The sequence below is a fragment of the Anas acuta genome, chromosome 7, assembly GCF_963932015.1.
Source record: "Anas acuta chromosome 7, bAnaAcu1.1, whole genome shotgun sequence".
In the NCBI taxonomy this organism is placed as follows: Eukaryota; Metazoa; Chordata; class Aves; order Anseriformes; family Anatidae; genus Anas; species Anas acuta.
Window position 1 is genome coordinate 24,306,868 of NC_088985.1, and position 19,186 is coordinate 24,326,053.

Sequence of the window (19,186 nt, forward strand, 5' to 3'; positions counted from 1 at the left end):
ACATTGCTTGAGACTGACAAGGGAGACATTCAGCATGAGGGAAACAGAGATTATAGCTGAGATCTAAAAAGAGGTGTTTTTATGGACTGCTCAGTATTATTAATAATGAAAAAAAAAGAGACAGATTTTTACATGGTTGGAAAAAAAAAAGTTATTTCAGATGGGCTGTGCTCCTGAGCAGCTTTGATCTCAGGATTTGCATTTGGTGTTAGCCCTTAATTAACTCTGCTTTCGTCTGTATCCCTTCCACAGAACGAATGAAGCAATACTACTGGCCCTCTATGAAGCCGTTCACTTAAACCGGAATTTCATCACAGTTCTAGCACAAGTGAGTTTCAGCATGATGTTTGCCCTTTCCTTCATGGTAGATGTCTTTTGAAATTAAAAGAGCCAGGAATCACATTGGTGGAAAGATGAGTTTTCTTTTTGTTTTCTCCTAGGTACTTGTCATAGGTGTAGACGGGCACGAAAGATCAAAAGCAGCCCAAGGTTTATTTTACTTTCAGGCAATGCTTCCTGCCTTGCCAGAAAACAATTAATTTTTTGATGGCACAGCTCATGCTAGGATGAGCCATTTTTCCCACTGAATGGGAAGAGCTGCATGGAGTTCCTTCTGTGTCCTGTTGATACTGCCTTCAGGCAAGATGCAGTGTGATGACTGGTAGGGGCAAGATTGCTGCAGCTATTAGAGCAGTTCATGCCAATGATACATTAGATCATTTTATGGGTTCCAAGCTGGATGAAGTGTTCTGTCTGGGTATGGACATGCTGCATGCTGTTTAGGTATCCTTCGCTTTGGGACCAATCCATGCGTGAGGACTGTTGTTTTAAATATTATTTTGTGTTCAATCTTTGCTTGGAGAGCTCGATCCCTTTTGCTTGGGAGAGCACTTCCAGAACAGAGCATTCCTCCTTGCTCTGTTTATGGTGAAGAAGCAGAGCTATGGCAGCCTTCTGAGAAGCAGCGGGCTGCTCTGTACCTTTGATCGCAAACCTCTGGACACTTTTTTAAACAGTGTGCAAACTTGCAAAGGCTGTCACTGCTGGGGAAGAAATAACAAGTCTGTCTGATATGATGATCGTGCTGTGGATGGCTGGAGGGATGGCTTGGTGAATTTAGGAAGACCTTCCAGTTTAGGCTGTTCATTCTGTTTTTTCTCACAGATTACTAGCAGTACTTACAAAAATGATGACAGCAAAACAGTTAATGCCTTTCCCCAGTTACTTCAGCTCCTCAGAGAGTGCAGCTATACATCACAGGCTAGACATTTTGTGTGACAGAGGGAGTAGAGACCTTTGGGGAACCCCTGACAATGGTGTTGATGGAGGAAGCCTGATAGGCAGATCTACTGCCTCCAAAGAAAGCTTCTGTTCCGTGGGTGGTTAATTTGCTCGAGTTCCCTGGCTCTCTTTTCCCAGGTTGTTCATTCCTTATGCTTCTGAGAGTCTTCTGCTTTCAGTTCTGTGTAATTCCAATTCAGGCCTTTGTATGGCCAAGATATCCCTGAGGGAGAAGAGGCCTTTGGCAGGGAAAAAAATGAGGTAGGAAAAGAGCAGCCAGAGTAAAAGCTCTTAAATTAATAATGAAAGGATAAACTAGTTATCTGTGAAAGTGGTAGCTGAAGCAGTCACTGTTCGGTGAGCTTGATTGAAATTGAGGTCTAATGTTGTTCTTGAGCGAATTGTTTGTAATCCTTCATTTAAGAGAGGTCAAGGCAGGGCATGCTGTCCTTTGAACAACTTCATAAAAGCTGATGAAAGCTCTTGTCCAAGTTTGTGTCCATTGCTGGACTGCAGACTGCTTGAATGACTACCTGCTCCTACAAGAGCACGTAGGAAGAGCAGGGATACAGTTCTGATGCCTGAAGTGTGAACTCTTTGTGTATTTACTTCCTAGCTTGTTGCTCCTCAGTTTTTGCTGCTAGGTGGCACTGTTATCTCTCAACTGAGAGTTAATGTTTGGGGAAAAGGAAGGTAAACACCACGGCTAAATCTATGAAAGCAAACCTACTTTATGTAAAATTCTCAATGGAAAATTGCATTTTAATTTAGTGCATGTGATGATTTAAAATTGTCTTTGAATTGTAGTATGTGTCCGTGCTTCCCATAAAATACATGCATTTATAGTTGCTGATAAAATGAGATATTCAAAGACAATGCTGAGCCTATTCACTTGTGAAGAACCCTTCGGAACCGACATCAAATCAGCAGCTCTATATCGCTTTCTTTTTTGAAACTGTGATGATATAGTAAGGCAGATGATGCGTTTATGTAAAACATGCTCTGTGAAATGGACACTCTGCTTGGCAGCCAGATTTAAAATAGCATGGCAGATTGCCTACTGTATCACCAGTTTGGATAGATCTGGGAGCTTACAAAGAGTAAAATCAAAGTGGTAATTAGGCAGGCAACTGTTAGCAAAGATGAAATGTGCAGAGAAACCGGCTGATGGAATCAGAGGGGATCGATAACGGTAGTGTTACTAATGTTTTGCATTCTTTTCCTCCGTTGCCTGGGCTTTACGGTACAGAGAGGTAATAAAGTGCTATCATCTTTGAATACGAGCAGGTGGAGGGTGAGAGGGGTAAGAGGATTTGCTTTTAGAAAGACAAATTAAAGGATTGTAGAGAAACACTTCAAATGCACACCTTTGGGCTGTTTTGAGGGGGGATCAGAAACTATAAACAATGTAGACTTCTGCATGCATTTTGTGATTCTGGGGAAGGGCATGTTACTTGTCTGTTGGAGACAGCCACTGCTTTTTGTATGTTTTGCTGAGTAAAGAAGTTGATGTATGGTTTAATTGTAGATGGCCGAGGTTGTGAAACATAGCTTTCATCTTTGGAGGAGAGGTTGAAGTTTCTTGTGATTTCATTGACGTGTGTCTGATGTGTGAGCGCGGAGCAGCACAAGTAGTGGTCTGTATGACTGCTGCGCAGGGAAGCTATTAACCTCTGTGTGTTTGGGCATGTGTTTTCGATTAGAGCCATCCTGAAATGGGTCTTATGACAACGCCAACCAGCCCGATTCCAACAACGCCTGTCACTCCACTTGGAACCACCCCACCTTCTTCAGATGGTAAGAAATGTAATGTTCCTCTGGGGAAAAACTATTAAAAAGTAAAATAACTAGCAAAGCACTTCCTTGTGATGGCAACTAATGAGGTCTGTCTGGAGCAGATGTAACCTGGTGTTCTCTTCCTGGGGAGCTGCTGTACTAAACATGAGCAAGAAATGGTATTTGGCTTCAATTCAATAGATGTTTTGTGTAGTTTCTCTTTTGCCTCTTATGTTTCTCAATGAAATTTTTCTGATGCTCCTTCTGAAAACACTGTTGTCCCAGTATCTGCATGAAGGTGCACCCAGCATGTTAGCTATTTTACACAGGCTTTTACTTTTGAGTGTTTCCAGTGTCAGGTTTCCTGCCTGAGATTACTTGTCATTGGAACAGATTTACAGAAAATCATGCTGGATTCCCGCTTGTTATTCATGTGCTTGTCCCCAGCCTTGAATTAACTGGGATTTGAATCCAGCCTGGGAATTGAAGTATTCCTCCCTCTGGTTGCCTTTTCTCTTGATACACTTTGTAAATGACTTCTTGCACTGAGATCATACTTCTAAATGAGATGTTATATGCCCAAATAGTTACACTTTAAAATCGTTTAAAATAAAACCCTTTTTGTTTAAGTTATGGATGGGTGTAGTCCGGTTTAAGAGAGGAGATGAAATGGCTGTTGCCACCTACTTTGATGGCATCATCTAGATCTGAGGAAAGCATTCAATGTAAGAATAGAGGCACTTTGAATAGAGCACAATTTGGAAGTGCTGAAATGAAACGAAAAGCAGTCTGGGTTACTTTAGTTATATCAGCTATTCAGGTCATTTGATATCCTAGTTAAGGATGATCCTCCCTGTGGATGAATTCTGTCTGGTTACCATGGATATCAAAAGCTTCAGTTAAAAAGCCCCCTATGTCTCAAGTTTCCATGTGCATATAACACAAAATGTAGAGGGATGGGCATTTTGTGGGCTTCTGTTCAACGTGTTCGTTGCAAATGTATCCACCCACACGCTGTATTACACAACTGACAGAATTTATGCTTACCTACATCTACTGCCTGCTCACATTCTCTCCTTTTTTTTTTTTTTAATTTACTGAAAAACAAAAGCAAAACAAAAACTTCATCCTGCTTTCCGCAGAGGCAGTGATCTTATGAAGCTTGAGGCTTCTTGCTGCTTGTAAGATTGCTATGTTTAAAGATGGGAGCTGATCTTAGCATGCAGCAATTACACTGGGAAGCGTTCTTTATTTTTACTTCCTGTCACCTTACTGATCCCTGCTCTCTTTTTTTTTTTTTAAATTTTTTAAATTTTTTTTTATGTTTTGAGGAACTCAGCTTAGTTTTGAGCCGAGTTCTTTAATTTTGCTCTTATTTTAAAGGTATGTCAGAATTTTCTTCATTTTCTGACGTCTTGCAAGTCAGCTGTAAAATTTGCCTATGGCTGAGAGTTAGGAAGAGGCAGAAAAGAAAAGTGTAGTTAAGCTATTTTCAAGTTTCAGCAACATGTAGAAATTCCTCTGATTTTTTTCAGGCACTTTTTAATGCTGACTGGGATTAAAAATGGGTTCATATCTGGTTTAAATTTTTTCTGTAAGTCTAAATTGTGAACTAAGACCTTTAAAGTTTCAAAATACCAGTTTTAAAAAACCACCACACCCAAACATCTATAGCATGAACCAGGGTAAGCAGTGATGTGTTCTTCAGAGTGATTTTTTTTTTCTTAAATGAGACTTTTGCTAGAAACTGTTGATCCATAATATGTAAATTGACTGTGCCTGTCACCATAGTTATCTAAATGTCAGTTTGCTTACTGTTGTTAAATATTCATTCACTGCGTTCATTGTAACAGCTTCAGAAGGACCCACTGGGGATATAAATACATTTTCTCAGTCTCTTAGCTAAATCTTTGAGCTATTCATAATATTGGGGGTGAAAAAGCTTCCAGTCTCATTGCTTAGACTTTTTGCCAACAGACTGGGCATGTGAACAACACATTGGGAGCTCCAGAGTTTCAAGATTGAAGAAACTAAAGCGGCTCGCACTTAGGGATGTGCAGCCTCCAGAAGCTAAAAGCTCCATTATCATTTCTTTGATGTGATTCGAACAGCGAGGTTACATTGATCTACTTGGCCCGTTGTTTCCAAGGGCTGCAATTTTGTATTCAAGGGGATTGTATAATCCCGAGCTCTGTGAGAGCCACTGAGCTCTGGGCCTCTCAGTGCTCTGCTTTAAGAATCCTGCGTTTTGTTGTTGGTGCGTCTCCCGTACCTTTCTGTGCCTATGCATGCCCCACTTCCAGGAATAATAAACCTTATTTACCACATTACAGGGCTATGAGATTGAAAGCTTGAATTGTAAAAGGCATTGTTAAAACAAACGTTTGTCTCAGCCAAAGCACGGTTACGTACGGGATCAAATTGCTCCTCCTCAGAGCCCCAAACCTAGCTATCCAAAACTCAGATGCACGTAATTCCTCACTACTTGCAAGTTCCAGTCTCGTCATAAATACCCTTTTCTTCCCCCAAGATCTGTTTGAGGAAAGACTTGAAAATTACTGCCGATAGAGTGAAAAGAGAATATATAGTTGTCAAGATATGTGTTCCAGTCAACTGCAGATCTTTCTCCAGTGCAAAGGGAGCCCTTTCTTAGGCTGTCTTTGTGGATTGAGAAGGGAGAAGGCCTTCAGGCAATCATAAATCAAGCCACATATGGCCTCCTATGTTTTAAATCCTGAGAGTTTGTCAGGAGCTCCTAGGCAGCCAGAACAGAAGTGGTACAGTCATATCAGGACAGGAAAGTAAAACTGGAAGAGATCCCCTTGTATCTAGTGCCTTGTGTTAAAAGCACATCATTGTCCCTTCAATTTATCAAGCTCTGTGTTGGTAGATTATAGTCTTAATAACCTGATAGTGTAGTATGGTATTGCATTGGTTCTTTTCCAGCTGATCAACCTACCACGGAAGTAAATACCATTATTCTTGACCTTACGTTTTGCACTGTTGAACTGCTTGTAAAAATTAGATATGTGTTTGTGAGAATTTGTTGAGTCTCCCTAGGCTGGGAGTGTCGATGAGTGCTAAAACACCAGGCAAGGAAAAAGAGGTGTATCACTTTGCAGGATACCCCAGCCTACCCTTAGAGCAGGAGGAGTGTACTCTGGTGGAATAGCACCAGTATTCAAATACAGGTTCTTTGCTGGGTGATCGTGAGGGAGAAGGAGCTCAGGTGACCCTACAAATAAGTTGATTCTATCCCAGACTTGTGAATCTGTGACCTGGTTCTTTGTATAGTTCTGTTTTGTATTTATGGAGGGTGAATGTGTCTTATCTGCTTTGTTCTAGTTATAAGCTCTGCAGAGCTGCCTTTGGATGCTGACGTGCAAACCAGCAACTTGCTGATAACCTTCTTGAAGTACAGCTCGATTGTGATGCAGGACACAAAAGGTAAGTAAATTCTGTTGATGTAGTTGTCGATGCAGCGGTCTTGAAATCAGGAGGACATAGGAACACATCTCCAGAAACAGAAGCTAACGGGAATACCTTCAGATGACTGAAAGTTCCACCTTTAGAGTGAGTGAAATGATTTCTTACTGTGAGATAAGTTACCTGATACTAGGAGAGACCTAATACTGGCAGAAGAGAAGTCAACTACAGGAAGAATTTAATAATAATAATAATAGTACCTAATAACCAAATCTGTCCCTGTGCAGGAGCTGTGAAAATACCTGATTCCAAACCCCCCTGTCAGAGAGGGAAAGTCATGTAACAGAGAACTCTATTTTTAAGAAAGTTTAGTCTGACACATGAGGCAAAGCTCAGCATTAGGAGGAAATGTTTCTGGTGTCCTCTGGTACTTGCTGGTTAAACAGACAGCTCTTTAATTACACAGGTGGTGGCTGTGATTTGCACTGTACCGACAGTAACTTACTTGATGAGATACATTTCCGTGCTGTGCCTTTTGTTTCTTCTGATAGCTTTGGAGGGGAGTAATTTCAGCTTTCAGGAGATGAAGCTTGGTGATGCATTGCTTCATCTCCTGCTCAAGGTACCTAAGGGTCCTGTTCTGCCCAGTGCTTGTATGGGCAGGGCCATAGCAAGAACATGACAAGTGATCTTTTTACCATATTTCAGCCCATTACCAACTTGTGCCGTTTTAAGTTAGATGTAACAGCTGAACAAAGGTAGGAAGATGGCTGCAGACCTATGATACATTGATTGTTGAGCTTGATGAATGCTTTTATAATATGAACATACTGTATAAGAGAGTAGGCAGGACAGTTTCTGTAGGAGAGTTTCTTTGTACGCATACTTGCAAGGAAATTGTATCCAGCAGTCTCATTCTTGTTCAGTATGCAAGCTTTTTAAGGAAAACGCAAATAATTGAAATTAGGACTTAGAAGGATTTCATGAATGTATCTAGCACATCGCTCAAAACCAAAGCAGAATGAGGTCTACCTATTTTATTTTTTTTTTGAGAGTTGTTGCTAACAGGTTGGATGAGACACTGATAGGGGAGTACTGTTTTTAGACTATTCAACTGTTTAACTACCCTCAGTGTGAAAAAGCTTCATGTGCATCCTAAATTCTTCGGTGAGATTTAAATTAATTACTAGTTATCTTCTCCAAGATGGGTATTGAGAATGGATTATTTCTTTCTTCTTTGTGACAGTCATTCTGTATTTGAAGTCTGCTTTCATGTCTCCTCTTGCTTTTGTCTTTAAACTAAACAACCTCAATCTTCGCTCAGTCATTCTTTATAGATTGCATGCATGAGGAGGGCTTACTAGCTCTCTAATCATTCTCATTTGTTTTTTTCAGGGTCTCTCTTGCTGATCCAAGTCTCTGATGAAACAATTTTTATGTATTTAAATTTAACTGCTACACTTATTAGTCACTATAATACGGGAAGTGTGTATAGGGCCTCAGGAGCTATCAGGCTGGATTAGTCTCAGATGGAATGAAACCTGATAGAGGAGATTCCTTACTAAACAAGCCAGCTAAAAATGAGTTTATCCTGGTATGAGACAGGAGTTAAAGAAAGAAGCATCACCTTGGTTTTAGCTTGTAAAACATTTTAAATTTGTGTGGCTGATAGACCTATCTCCTCACCTCCATGGCAGTATGTTGCAATGAGTTCTACAGATTAGTCATACAAAAAATGTGCTTTCCCAACTGCTGCCTATTAATTCTAGTGGGTATATTCCTGTCCTTTTATTTTGAGGATAGATGGGGTCCTGCCTGACTTTTTTCTTCTTGTGTAAGAGAAAGCGCGTGAAACCAATATAGCAACAAGGGAAGAAAAATGAAGAACTTAAATTTTCTCTGTATGTCTTGAGACAGGTGGAACACTTAGAGGGGAGACTGGTTTGCTCCACATCCAGGACTAGACAGTTGTTTCAGTCCTGTCCCAGAGAGCATAATTTAATAGATTGCATTTTGCTAGATTTTCCTCTTGACATCTCTCTTGTGCCAGTCAGAGGCAGCTGCTTCGGGAGAAACAAAAACTCTGTGTCATTTTTTCCCATCTGTAAAATAGGGTTCATACTGATACACCCCCCCTAGGAAGTGGTCTGCTTTGTTCCCTTAATGAAGGATGCTGCTAAAGTACAGAGTGTCTGTGTGAGTAAACTGCCTGCGTAGATGCCCCATAACTCTGCTGAAAATGGCATGATCTTCACAACACGCTGGCTGAAGGCAGAGTACTTAGTATGGAACAGGAGCCTTTACAGCATGATCCCCAGGGAGAAGTAGTAGCAGCACCTACAGAAATATACAGTGAGGCCTTGCAATAGCAAAATAATAAGGCTTCAGTGCATCAGAGCTCTCTGAGGCCATTTTTTCTTCTCTTGCTAGTGTAGAAAACTTTTTAGTTACATGCCTTAGCTGAGGTAAGGAGACATAGGCGAGACTTTTAACTGCCCTGTTCCAAAATTCCTCTTACTCAGAGCAGCAAGATGAAATCAGCATACTACAGGACACATCTTGTTAGTAAATATCTGTCCCTCAGCAGCCTGGAATAGAAGGTGAGGCATCAACATATACAGAATAGCCAGCTAAACCCCTTCTGTCTATTTTTATAGATTACTTTATGCACGTCCTTTGAGCAAGGATGGGACCAGAGGTTTCTTCCATACAAAGTTACTCTGTGACTTATACACTAAATAACTGAGATGCATTTAAGGTTAAAATTGAGAGAGAAGAGTTCTAAATAATCCAATCAAAAATTGCACTTGTCTTATTTGCAGAATTCATTCTATTTGTGAATCTTTCAGCCCTTCAATAATAAGTCATTGCAAAAGCTGCTTGAAGTTTTAAGAAGAATAGGAATTTGCAGGACCTGATCAAAGTGGAGCTCTTTAACTCTTAATTTGCCTTAAAATGCTATCCTTGCTGACTTCATTCATGGTTTTACATAGAACAAACTAGGTCATGTCTCTCATCATTGGGTTTAAAACTTGGGGCTTAAACTCCCCACATGCTTGCTCTGCTACACTGTGCTGTGCCTCTAGCAAAACTTTGTTTCATAACCCACAGTAAAGGTGATCTCCTTTCCATTTTGCCTCAGAGAGGGAAAAGCACACCTCCATTGTCACAGAAAGGCAGGGATTTATACTAGCATTTAGAATACCTGCAAAAGTAAAACTGGGTGAGACAGAAACCTCACTGATAGTTGTAGTGGTGCTGGAGATTCAAATCAGAAACTTCGTTGGGGAAAAGCTTTGTGGGATTTGATGTCTAACCAGGAGGGCGAGTGCCTAATGAGAATAGTTGGATTGTTAGCTATCCTGGAGGAAGTAGGGGTATGAAGACTCTCCAAGGCTGGGCTTTCTCTCATTGCTGCAGAATGAAATAACCTTTGCATTGCCAGGCTTGTGTGGCTCATGCAGAACTTGTTTTTGCTTCTTTGCAGATGAGCACCGGCTACACAGTGGCAAGCTGTGTCTGATTATCCTGACGTGCATAGCAGAGGTAGGTTTCTTGTGGGACCCTTCAGCAGATGGTGTGTTACAGGGCCCTGTCTGTCTACACATCCCCTGCCTCCTGTTCACCAGGAGCTGAAAATCCACAGTGGTTCTAAGTAATGAGGCCCTCAGGCAATTAATGTTTTGCTAATAAAACTGATGCCATTCTGTTAAAATTTACTTGAAAATTGGATAATCTTACTTGGTATAGCCAACTCACAGGGGCAGAGAGAGAAAACAGTGAACCTATGCCTGTTCTCACTTAGCTACTGAGCACCTTGTGGTGTTGCAGGCTTTTAGATGAATAGTTTACTAACACCTTTCACCTCTTTGCTACTCATGGTGAGTATGGGTAGTGCTGTATCCCATCTGCCCAAGAAGGATGTGAGTGAAAGAAAGCTGTGTGGTTGTAGGACTGTAGGAAATCTTGTAGTAGGGTGAGAAAGCAGGATCGCTGGGCTGTGTCAGCAGTGCTGGTGAAGGTGGTCCTGTCTTGTGGGAAGTGTGCACTAATGGCTTGACCTGAATGGTGTGGAGTTTGTGTGGCATTTACATTTTGCTTGCTTGCAAGTAAAGACCTTTCTTAGCAAAGAGTAAAAAACAGCAGTGTTCATAACCAGTGTAAGGATTCTGAAGTAATGTTTCTTCGGGGTGCAGTCTAAAAGCTAATTATGTGCATTTCTGTTATTTATAAACAAGTATTTGTGGCACTCAAGTTCTTCAGGTGGGTGAATACAAGATAAGAAATGCTGTTTCTACATAGTAAGGGCATGTTTTGGCTCTGATACTAAAGGAACGGTGTATTTATTTTAACAACTTGGCTGTATGGCCCGGAGTAATCACTTTGATTTAGAGCTGGTCTTGAAACAAGTTTTGCCTGAGGGGTGGGACAGCTTATCAACCTATTTGCTAGTGACTTCTGGTATGATGGGTCCATCAAAATGCCAGTTTGGACCTTCTTCCACACTGTCACAAAGATCTGTGTGCATTATACATGTATAGCACTTGTTAAAATCTTGACACTGCCATGTGTACAGTCTGCAGTTTGGATGAGCAAAGAAGGTAATGGAAAATAAATAGTGAGTAAAACAGCAAGTAGTACAGACTTTAATTAATGTGGAATTGGGTTCAGGAGGGAGGTTAGCTTTGTGGGATTGAAGATGTGTGTGGACATTAGAAGGTTACACGGGTGTTTTTAACCTTATAGCTACTTATTAGGAACTTTGCACTAAAGCACGTGATTTGAGAGATGAGTGGAAGCTGGTGTGCAGTTGGTTTGCTATTCATCTCTCTTTTTTATTCCCCTTTTCAATAGGATCAATATGCTAATGCTTTTCTCCATGATGACAATATGAATTTTCGAGTAAACCTACACAGGATGGTGAGTCTTTTCCTATGGATGCATTGCATTGTCTTTGAGATGAGAACACAGGATTCAATCCCCATTTGCTGAAAACTGTGTCACAGACGTCTAACCTAGATTGCTAAGGCATGTGGAAACACTCAGAAATGCAGCAGTTAGAGAAGGATTTTAAAAATAATTCCCAGAATGTCTCAGTCCTTCAAAAGACAGGTTGCCCTGTTGGTGAATTCGGCAGCCTGTGTAGCTGGGTAGGAACTGTGTGTTATGATGTCTCTGAAGAGATCAGTAACACAGAATGTTCTTCCTTAAGCTTCAGCAAGCCTCAGCCCTCTTGATGTAATAATGTGCAATTGGAGTTACACTGGGTGCTCTGATTTGGCTTATGCTTTCTCCTGAATGGAGGGATTTGTCTTCAAAGAGGAAAATATATTTTCCATATTTTTTTCCTGTAGGTATCCATGGAGGAAGTTTCCTTACCTAGCTCACGAGGTGTTTAGGTAGTTACAAGTAACTGAGCAGTTCTGACTTAATGCATCCTGTTTTTAAGGTGCAGGTGATTGCTACCTCATCTGACACCAGAGCAGTGCTTGAAAGTGTCACTGATCCAGGACAGAAGCAAACATCTTACTTTATAGTAAACATACTGCAAGGGTGCTAGTCTTTCCCACTTGGCAGAAAACTCTCTGTTCAGTTAGCCTCTCTGGTTTATTACTGTCAAGGCTGAAACTATTTAATACTGCACTTGCTGTTAAGAATGCAGATCAGGCATCTGGGTCAGGAGCAAATCAGGATGTTAAACAAGCAAAAGGAACTGCTGTGTGATTTTCTATCCTATGATATAACAATGCCCTCCAGTTACGCAGCTAGAGTAACAAAAACCCAGTGGTCGGTGTGCTGAAAAGCAAGCAAAATTTTGCCTCAGCTGTGGCCTTCAGGATTAATCTAGGTGAGATAGCAGTTGGAGAGAAAGACAAGGGGAAGTCTGTGATGGTACTATTTGCATGAAAAATACAGTAATACACAGAATGTCACTTCAGGCTTCTTCTGACTTCTTTTCATCTTTGTGTGTTTGAAGCCAATGAGGCATAGGAAGAAAGCGGCAGACAAGAACCTGCCCTGTCGCCCGCTGGTGTGTGCAGTGCTCGGTGAGTATTGCTAGAGTGCCTGCCTGCTTTGGGCTCCCAAAGCACCCTTTGTTCTGCAGCAGAAAAATGAGATTTGTGGATTAAGGGGAGGGGTGGATGGACATAAAAAGAAAGCAGTTAAGTACTAAAGAGACTTCCAGCTATGGACAGTCCATCTCTATACCTGGCTGCTTCACAGAGAAATTAAATTCAAGATTACTGCTCTGTAGCAAGAAATCCTGTATACATTTACAGCAAGTGTGGTGGAAGCCTGTTGGCCTCTTTCACTTGATTACATAACAATAGTCAGGGCAGTTGATTAATAAATTAGGAGTTTTAGGTGAGTGTAATGACGGTTGGTCACAAGTACTGTCTAGATGATATAATGAGAACAAACCTATGGAAAAGACAAAAATGCATTTTGAGGAAGATTTGCTGGGCATTTAGCCTTTTCTGAGTGAAAAAAATAACAATAAGAATGTCAGTAGCAAGGATTGGTTTTGCCTGTGGATGTAGAGGCACAGCTGAAAGCTTTTCACACAGTGAATGATTAAATTGTGAGACTCATGGCTGCAGAGGCCAAAAATATAAATGGGTACAGAGATGGATGGAGACTGAATCTCTGGGCAGCTCTTAAGCCTGATGAAATGGAAGCAGTCTTGTGCTCCAGGATTTTCAAACAGGTGATTGTTGATGGTACAACAAAACTGATGGGGTATGAATCTTTCTAGACTTACCAGATATCATGTACTTTTCCCCTGGACTGTTTTTTGCTAACTATAGAGTCCTGTTGCTGGGTGCTTAGGACCGTAGGAGGTTACACCTCACAGTTGTTACCAGTGGCACAACTTAAGTGTTTTACGTTCAGGTGAATACATGGATGTGCCTTTGGTTAGGATTTATTGGCTGAACCATAGTAACTTATCTCTTTCAGTTGTTTTAATTGTATTTTGGAGCTTTTTACCTGTTATCCTCACATTGGGTTCCCTTAAATGTTAGAGACGTTCTTGATTTATTTTTTATTTTCTATTTTTATTTTTCCTGAATGAGTCTTAAGCAGAAGTATAGTCTGTGTTAAGACCAGACTAGGCTTACTTGCTTCAGAATTGATTTTATGGATAAATAATTGTGTTCTCTACGATATCTTCTCTGAAAGTAAACCTCTGGGTTGTATGATTTCTGGTGAGAATGATTTTCTAAAATGTGCTTCTCAATGGAATTTTCCATTAGTGACAGGGCTTGAAATACGAGAGCAGTTCTAAGCATCAGAATTCACAGTGTATTCCTTATTTGACTAATAGTGAAGGACAGCATATGAGGAAAGCAGTGCCTCAAACAAAATTATATTATGTGCCCTCGGTTTCCAGTGTACTTTTTTTTTTTTTTTTAATTCCAGCAAAATTTGTTTATTCTAAGCAGGACTATTAGCTGGTAGGGAGGTTGGTGGGGTAGTTTGATTTCTTCATCATTGTCTACTAAAATTTAGCTGTAGCTAGCTCAATGCTTTATCATTTTCTTTTGTTTCAGATTTGATGGTGGAGTTCATTGTAACACACATGATGAAAGAATTTCCTATGGATCTCTACGTGTAAGTATCTGTTGGTTGATTCCTAGTTTCATTTGAAGTTTGAATTTGGATGGAATTCTAGTCATATAACAATTGTCTGGCTGAAATAACATTTTGGTGGCTGGTGGGGAGCAGGATGGCTCTTCATGAACTCTTCTGGCAACTTTTTCTATTTCTAAAATAATCTTTGTGATGGGAAAATTGAAAGTGAAGTGAATTTCCACCTTTTAAACTGATTTCATCATTTACTTGATCAAATACAAAGAGCTTTTCAATCTGAAAGAAGCTTCATAATATGCACTCATGGCAAGAATTCTTGGTCTAGAAACTGAAAAAACAGTTTTAAAAAAGTGGGGATGACTGATGTGAGGCCTGGAAGGTGATGTGGAGAGTGGGAAAGAAGTTTAAGCCTGAAATAGGCTGCTAGGGTAATACTTGGCGGTGGGGAAAAGGAGAAGAGAAGAGGACAGAGCTGCACACGAGCATTTTGTGTCCCACTAGGCCCTTAGAATGCTTTGTTCTGCTTTGTCCTGGAGGGCAGAAATAGGATTTAGGCAAATCATTGGCTTTGCTCTGACTGTTTGTACAGTACTGAATTTCCCTCAGGCCTGAACAGCACTGTATTCTGTGGAAGGGATACACATACATAGGTTGTTTTCCCTTACCGTAAGTTCTCAGTGTGCTCTGATTTTGCCCAAATAACTCTGAAATTACAGTGCCTTTGTGAGGGTCATAGAGTTCAATTAAAACTTTGTGAGAAATGTATTTTTAATGACAATTACAGAATTAGTTGTAGTTGGGTAGTATGTTGGGATTGAGAAGAAGGTTGAGAAATGCTTGGGCTCAAAGGTAAGGTCGCATCTAGAAACCCCATGAGAATAAAAATAATGAGCTGTAGCAACAATCAGTAGACATCCGTATCTATTCCTTTTGGCATGTTTGTGCAGCCCTTTCACTATGTTCCTGTCTGAAACCATCCCGGAGCAGACACAGATATTGCAGACGAAGTGGATATTCTGAATGCACAAATAGTGTGATACTTCTCCGCATTACATTTAATAGGTGGCAATATGAATCTGCTCAGTGGAAGGCATATTAATATTGGAAAGAGAAATCCAGCCCAAAGGTGTTATTTTGTCCATTAAGTGTGTTATGAATTCTTGGTGCAAAGCTGAATTAGCAAAGACACCCCACCAGGACGGATGTGACTTCCACAGTGTGATTTGGGAGTCTGGAGGGCTGGTAGCTGGCTCCCTGACCCCTCAGGCAGAGGGACTGGAACTGTAATGCCCCCCAACCCTTTTTTTTCCGTGCCTTGCTTTCACTCAGAAAAATGTATGCTGCTGCGTACTACACATAGGTTTCAGTGCTGAGATATCTCTGCAGAGTATTTTGCAATAACACTGCTGTAATTGAAGGAAAAAAAAAAAAGTTTTATCCTTTACAAGATTCTTTCTGGTCAGTGCCTTAAGTAGTTTTTTGAAGAGGCCAATTCTCATCTTACAGCCAGGTAAATATGTAGGTGGAAAGGCACTGGGCATTGTCTGGTGCCAGTAACATCAGAAATGGTGGCTTTCTCCCCAGAGCAATTGCTGTTCCTGATCTGAAGACAGCTCTCTACTATCGTGGCAGTTTTGATTCCTTTTTCTATTTGAATTTGAGAATCCAATTTGTAACGCAGTGTTTAATGTGATGCTCAGCTATTACAAGTGGTTTTACCTTTATTCCTCTGAAGTTAGCCACTTCAGTCCTTAGCCCGTTGTTGTGTTTTGGGGATTGTATAAGAGTCTAAAAAGAACATATACCATGTGCATATTATTTCTTAGGGATTTTGAAAGTCTTATTTTGAACTCTTCACCCCATCTTGAACAATTTCCATGCAATGTTTTTAATTTGATTTCTCTGTTTGTGTGATGTTTAATGTCTCTCAGGAGTGTCTTTCCAGAGAGGTATTGATATTAATGTATTTTTGAGAAATAAGAGTTTAGGAAAAAAGGAATTGTTTCCTTTTGAAGTCTGTTTTCTTTCTGTTTTTTTCTAAGTGCCAGTGATTAAAAGTAGATTGATCTATCAAATTCAAATTTGCATACGTTTTCTATCTTGTCCTTAAAAATTGCAAGTGCTAGGGAATTTACTCACCATATGATGTATTTAGTTTTGATGGTACTGAAATGTGTTTGTGTACCTAGGAGTTTGTATAACTGCTATAGAGGTGTTGTAACCACTATAAAGTGCTATAGAGGCCTGCATGATTTGAAGACTTCAGATTTATACTAGCTGTATGTTGGGGGGATTTCAGAGCTCATAAGTGTATTGCTTGATCTTTCTGAAGTTCATACTTAAACCTGAAAGAATTTTATATATATATGTATTATATATATAAAATTAAACTGCATGCCTCATTCAGTCAAACTAAATACCTTACGGATTTAGTTTCACTGTATAGGTTCTTTCAGCCTTGTCACCTGGGCCAGAGAAACCAAAAAGCTCCATTCTGGCCAGGTTTTCCAAAATCTGGTAGCAATATCTCATGCATCTGGAGCCTGAAAGTCAGGTAACTACATTTGTAGAGCTTATGAGGTCCTCAGATAAAGTCAGCAAAGAGTGGAAAGTATTAATTAAATGTAAAGAGCAACCAATCATGTTGAGCTTGAACTGTTATACAGGCACCTTCCTCTGGTCTAGTCTGGTTCATCCTGTACGGTTGTTGCTTCCCTCTTGGAGCCCCAAACCATGAGCTCCATTCTCCTCTGTTAGGGTTTGTGTTTGCTTCCCTGCTGATTTCTGAGACGCTGACAGCTTCAGTGTATAATTACTGGGAAATGCAATGCAGTTGATCCTTTGCATTTATTTTTTTTTTTCCAGACGCTGTATTCAGATTGTGCACAAGCTGCTGTGCTACCAGAAGAAATGCAGAGTGAGGCTTCATTACACATGGAGGGAGCTCTGGTCAGGTACTTTGCATCTACAGAGATGGTCAAATATAAAAAGCCCAAGGAGTGGGTAGCTGTTTGTCCATGAGTGCTTGTTCTAGTGCTACAGGGTTAAACAGCAAGCATCAATTCTGTTAAATCATCTTTATTTTGCAGCTTACTTGCTACATGCAAATTACCTCTTTTAGAAAGCCAGGTCATTATCATAATGGTAGCTAATTTACTTTCTTGTCTGGCCATGATCACCATGGTATCCAAGTGTCTTTGGTTTTCATTACCTGAGTCCTCCTTCACCTGATTGGAGAAATGAAGTAATGTTTTATGCAGCAGTGTTTCTCTCAGTTATTTGAGAGTGAAAGGGAGGTAGGTTCTTAGATAAAATGGAGGTGGACTCTACTTTTCCTTTTAACTGTAAGAAGTGGATATACATAGAATAGTGTACATTAAATCTCCTGTTGAGGAGAACAACCTAGAAATGTCAGTGGGAAGGAAGAGAGGTGTATAGGTCTGACCTTTGCGTTGATGGCAGATAGTCTGGTTTATGCCACTGGTATCTTTTTAAAATGCTTGATTTTTATTTATTTTTTTTCATAATGTAGTGGATGTAGCATTTTAGGACTGTTTTATGATGCCATCATTGTGTGGGAGGTCTGGAGAGGAGGACAGCAGAATGGATAAGGAGACTAACAGGTTTCTTTTGTGGTTATGGTGTGTGCTTCTGTTTTAACCTTGCAAGTGTTGAAGTAGCTCAGCTAGGAAAGTACAGTTAATCCCCAAGCTGTTGTGTCTTAAACAAGAGGTTTATGAAAATTCAAGGGAATATGGCCCTAATTGCGTATTGCTGGAGATGTACTTGAGACCTAGGATCAGTGACTTGCTGGTGTAATGTAACTCCCATCAGAAATTTGAGAGGGAAGAAGGTGGTGATGAGTGGCTTCTGAAGCTGTTCTTAATTAACGCTGAGTACTTCCCTTCAGTAGCTTTGCACAGCTGAGTGTAGGTACAGAAAAACGAACTGACAATCTGAGTCAGGTTCAGTTAATAAATTTTTGCCTTGTGTGACATGTGGCCCATTCAGGCTTTCTAAATTATTCCTATAGAAGGTGAAGTGGGTGCTCCTAATTAAGGGATTAGTGATTTCTTTTCTGTTGCTTTCTTCAGAACAGAACCCCTAGAGGCATGGCTGCAGTGTAGTACTAGTTCAGGAGAAGTGTTTACAATGCGAATGTCTGTGGTGAATAGAAATTGCATCTGACAGTTTGTGTGATGTCTTCTCAGCAGTTACCAGCAACCTGGATCCATTCCTATTTGGCCAGGGTGAGCTGGATCTTTCCTACACAATGGCGTTATTCAAGTCTCAAATATAATGCTTTCTCCTTGAAGGTACTATTCCACAGTCCAGAGAGCAGTATGAGACATCTTTCAATCTTTAACTTTTCCTGTTTTAGGGGAAAAAGAAGTAATCCTTGCTACACATTGATTCAGTATTCTGAGATGTCCTTGTTAGCTGTCTCTAGCTGGTGTTTGCACAGTGCTTAGGAAATGTAAAGTGCTGCACGAGTATTAGGTACTGCACATGCTTAGAAAGCAAAGCAGTATAGTAAAAAGCACTCAGATTGATCAAGTTTCTGTGAAGGACCAGGAATGTCTGCACACCTGATGTAGCTGAAGAGCTCCACCTCCCTTAGTATAGATCTCTGCATGTGTAGGGAGATCCAATCATGCAGAAGTAAATTACAGTAAGTGTTTTAAATCTTCTTTCTGTAGGATATTGAGGTGAACAGAGATTCTTCAGCAGCTGCTAGGTGATTCATACAGGCTGGCAAGGCCTTGTGTTGACTGATATGTGCACCTGTAAAAGGGCCTTTCCTAACTGCTCCAGGTGTGTATTTCTAAAGTGCTGTTTGTGGCAGACTAAGTGCTAATTGCCAGCTCTATCTTGAGATGTATTTCATAATTAACTCTTATCCCTATCAAGGCTGCTCATTGATTACCCAGAACATTGCTGCCTTTGATATAAAAAAAAAAAAAAGAAAAAGGTATTTTTCTAGTCTTGATCAGCCTGACAGGCAATACCAAACCAGAGTACAGGGCCTCCTGCATTCATTTCCATCCCTTTGGGCTGAAGGATTAGTTGTCACTGCTGGATGAGTGCCTGAAAGGGAACATCTACTCAC

At 40.4% G+C, this 19,186-nt stretch overlaps 1 protein-coding gene across 6 annotated transcripts in view; it reads left to right on the plus strand.

Annotated features, from left to right (window-relative positions):
• The window catches only part of ARMH3 (armadillo like helical domain containing 3), a 118,689-nt gene that overhangs the window by 19,144 nt on the left and 80,359 nt on the right, over window positions 1-19,186 (plus strand). For all 6 annotated transcript variants that reach the window (XR_011098229.1, XM_068688276.1, XM_068688273.1 and 3 more), the window contains 8 exons: window positions 253-328; window positions 2,985-3,078; window positions 6,403-6,504; window positions 9,971-10,029; window positions 11,338-11,403; window positions 12,461-12,530; window positions 14,037-14,097; window positions 16,942-17,030. Coding sequence is in view for 5 of the 6 variants with exons in the window: in XM_068688276.1 (XP_068544377.1) it covers window positions 253-328; window positions 2,985-3,078; window positions 6,403-6,504; window positions 9,971-10,029; window positions 11,338-11,403; window positions 12,461-12,530; window positions 14,037-14,097; window positions 16,942-17,030 (617 nt within the window). In the remaining variant the exon portion in view is untranslated. The remainder of the gene's footprint in view (window positions 1-252; window positions 329-2,984; window positions 3,079-6,402; window positions 6,505-9,970; window positions 10,030-11,337; window positions 11,404-12,460; window positions 12,531-14,036; window positions 14,098-16,941; window positions 17,031-19,186) is intronic.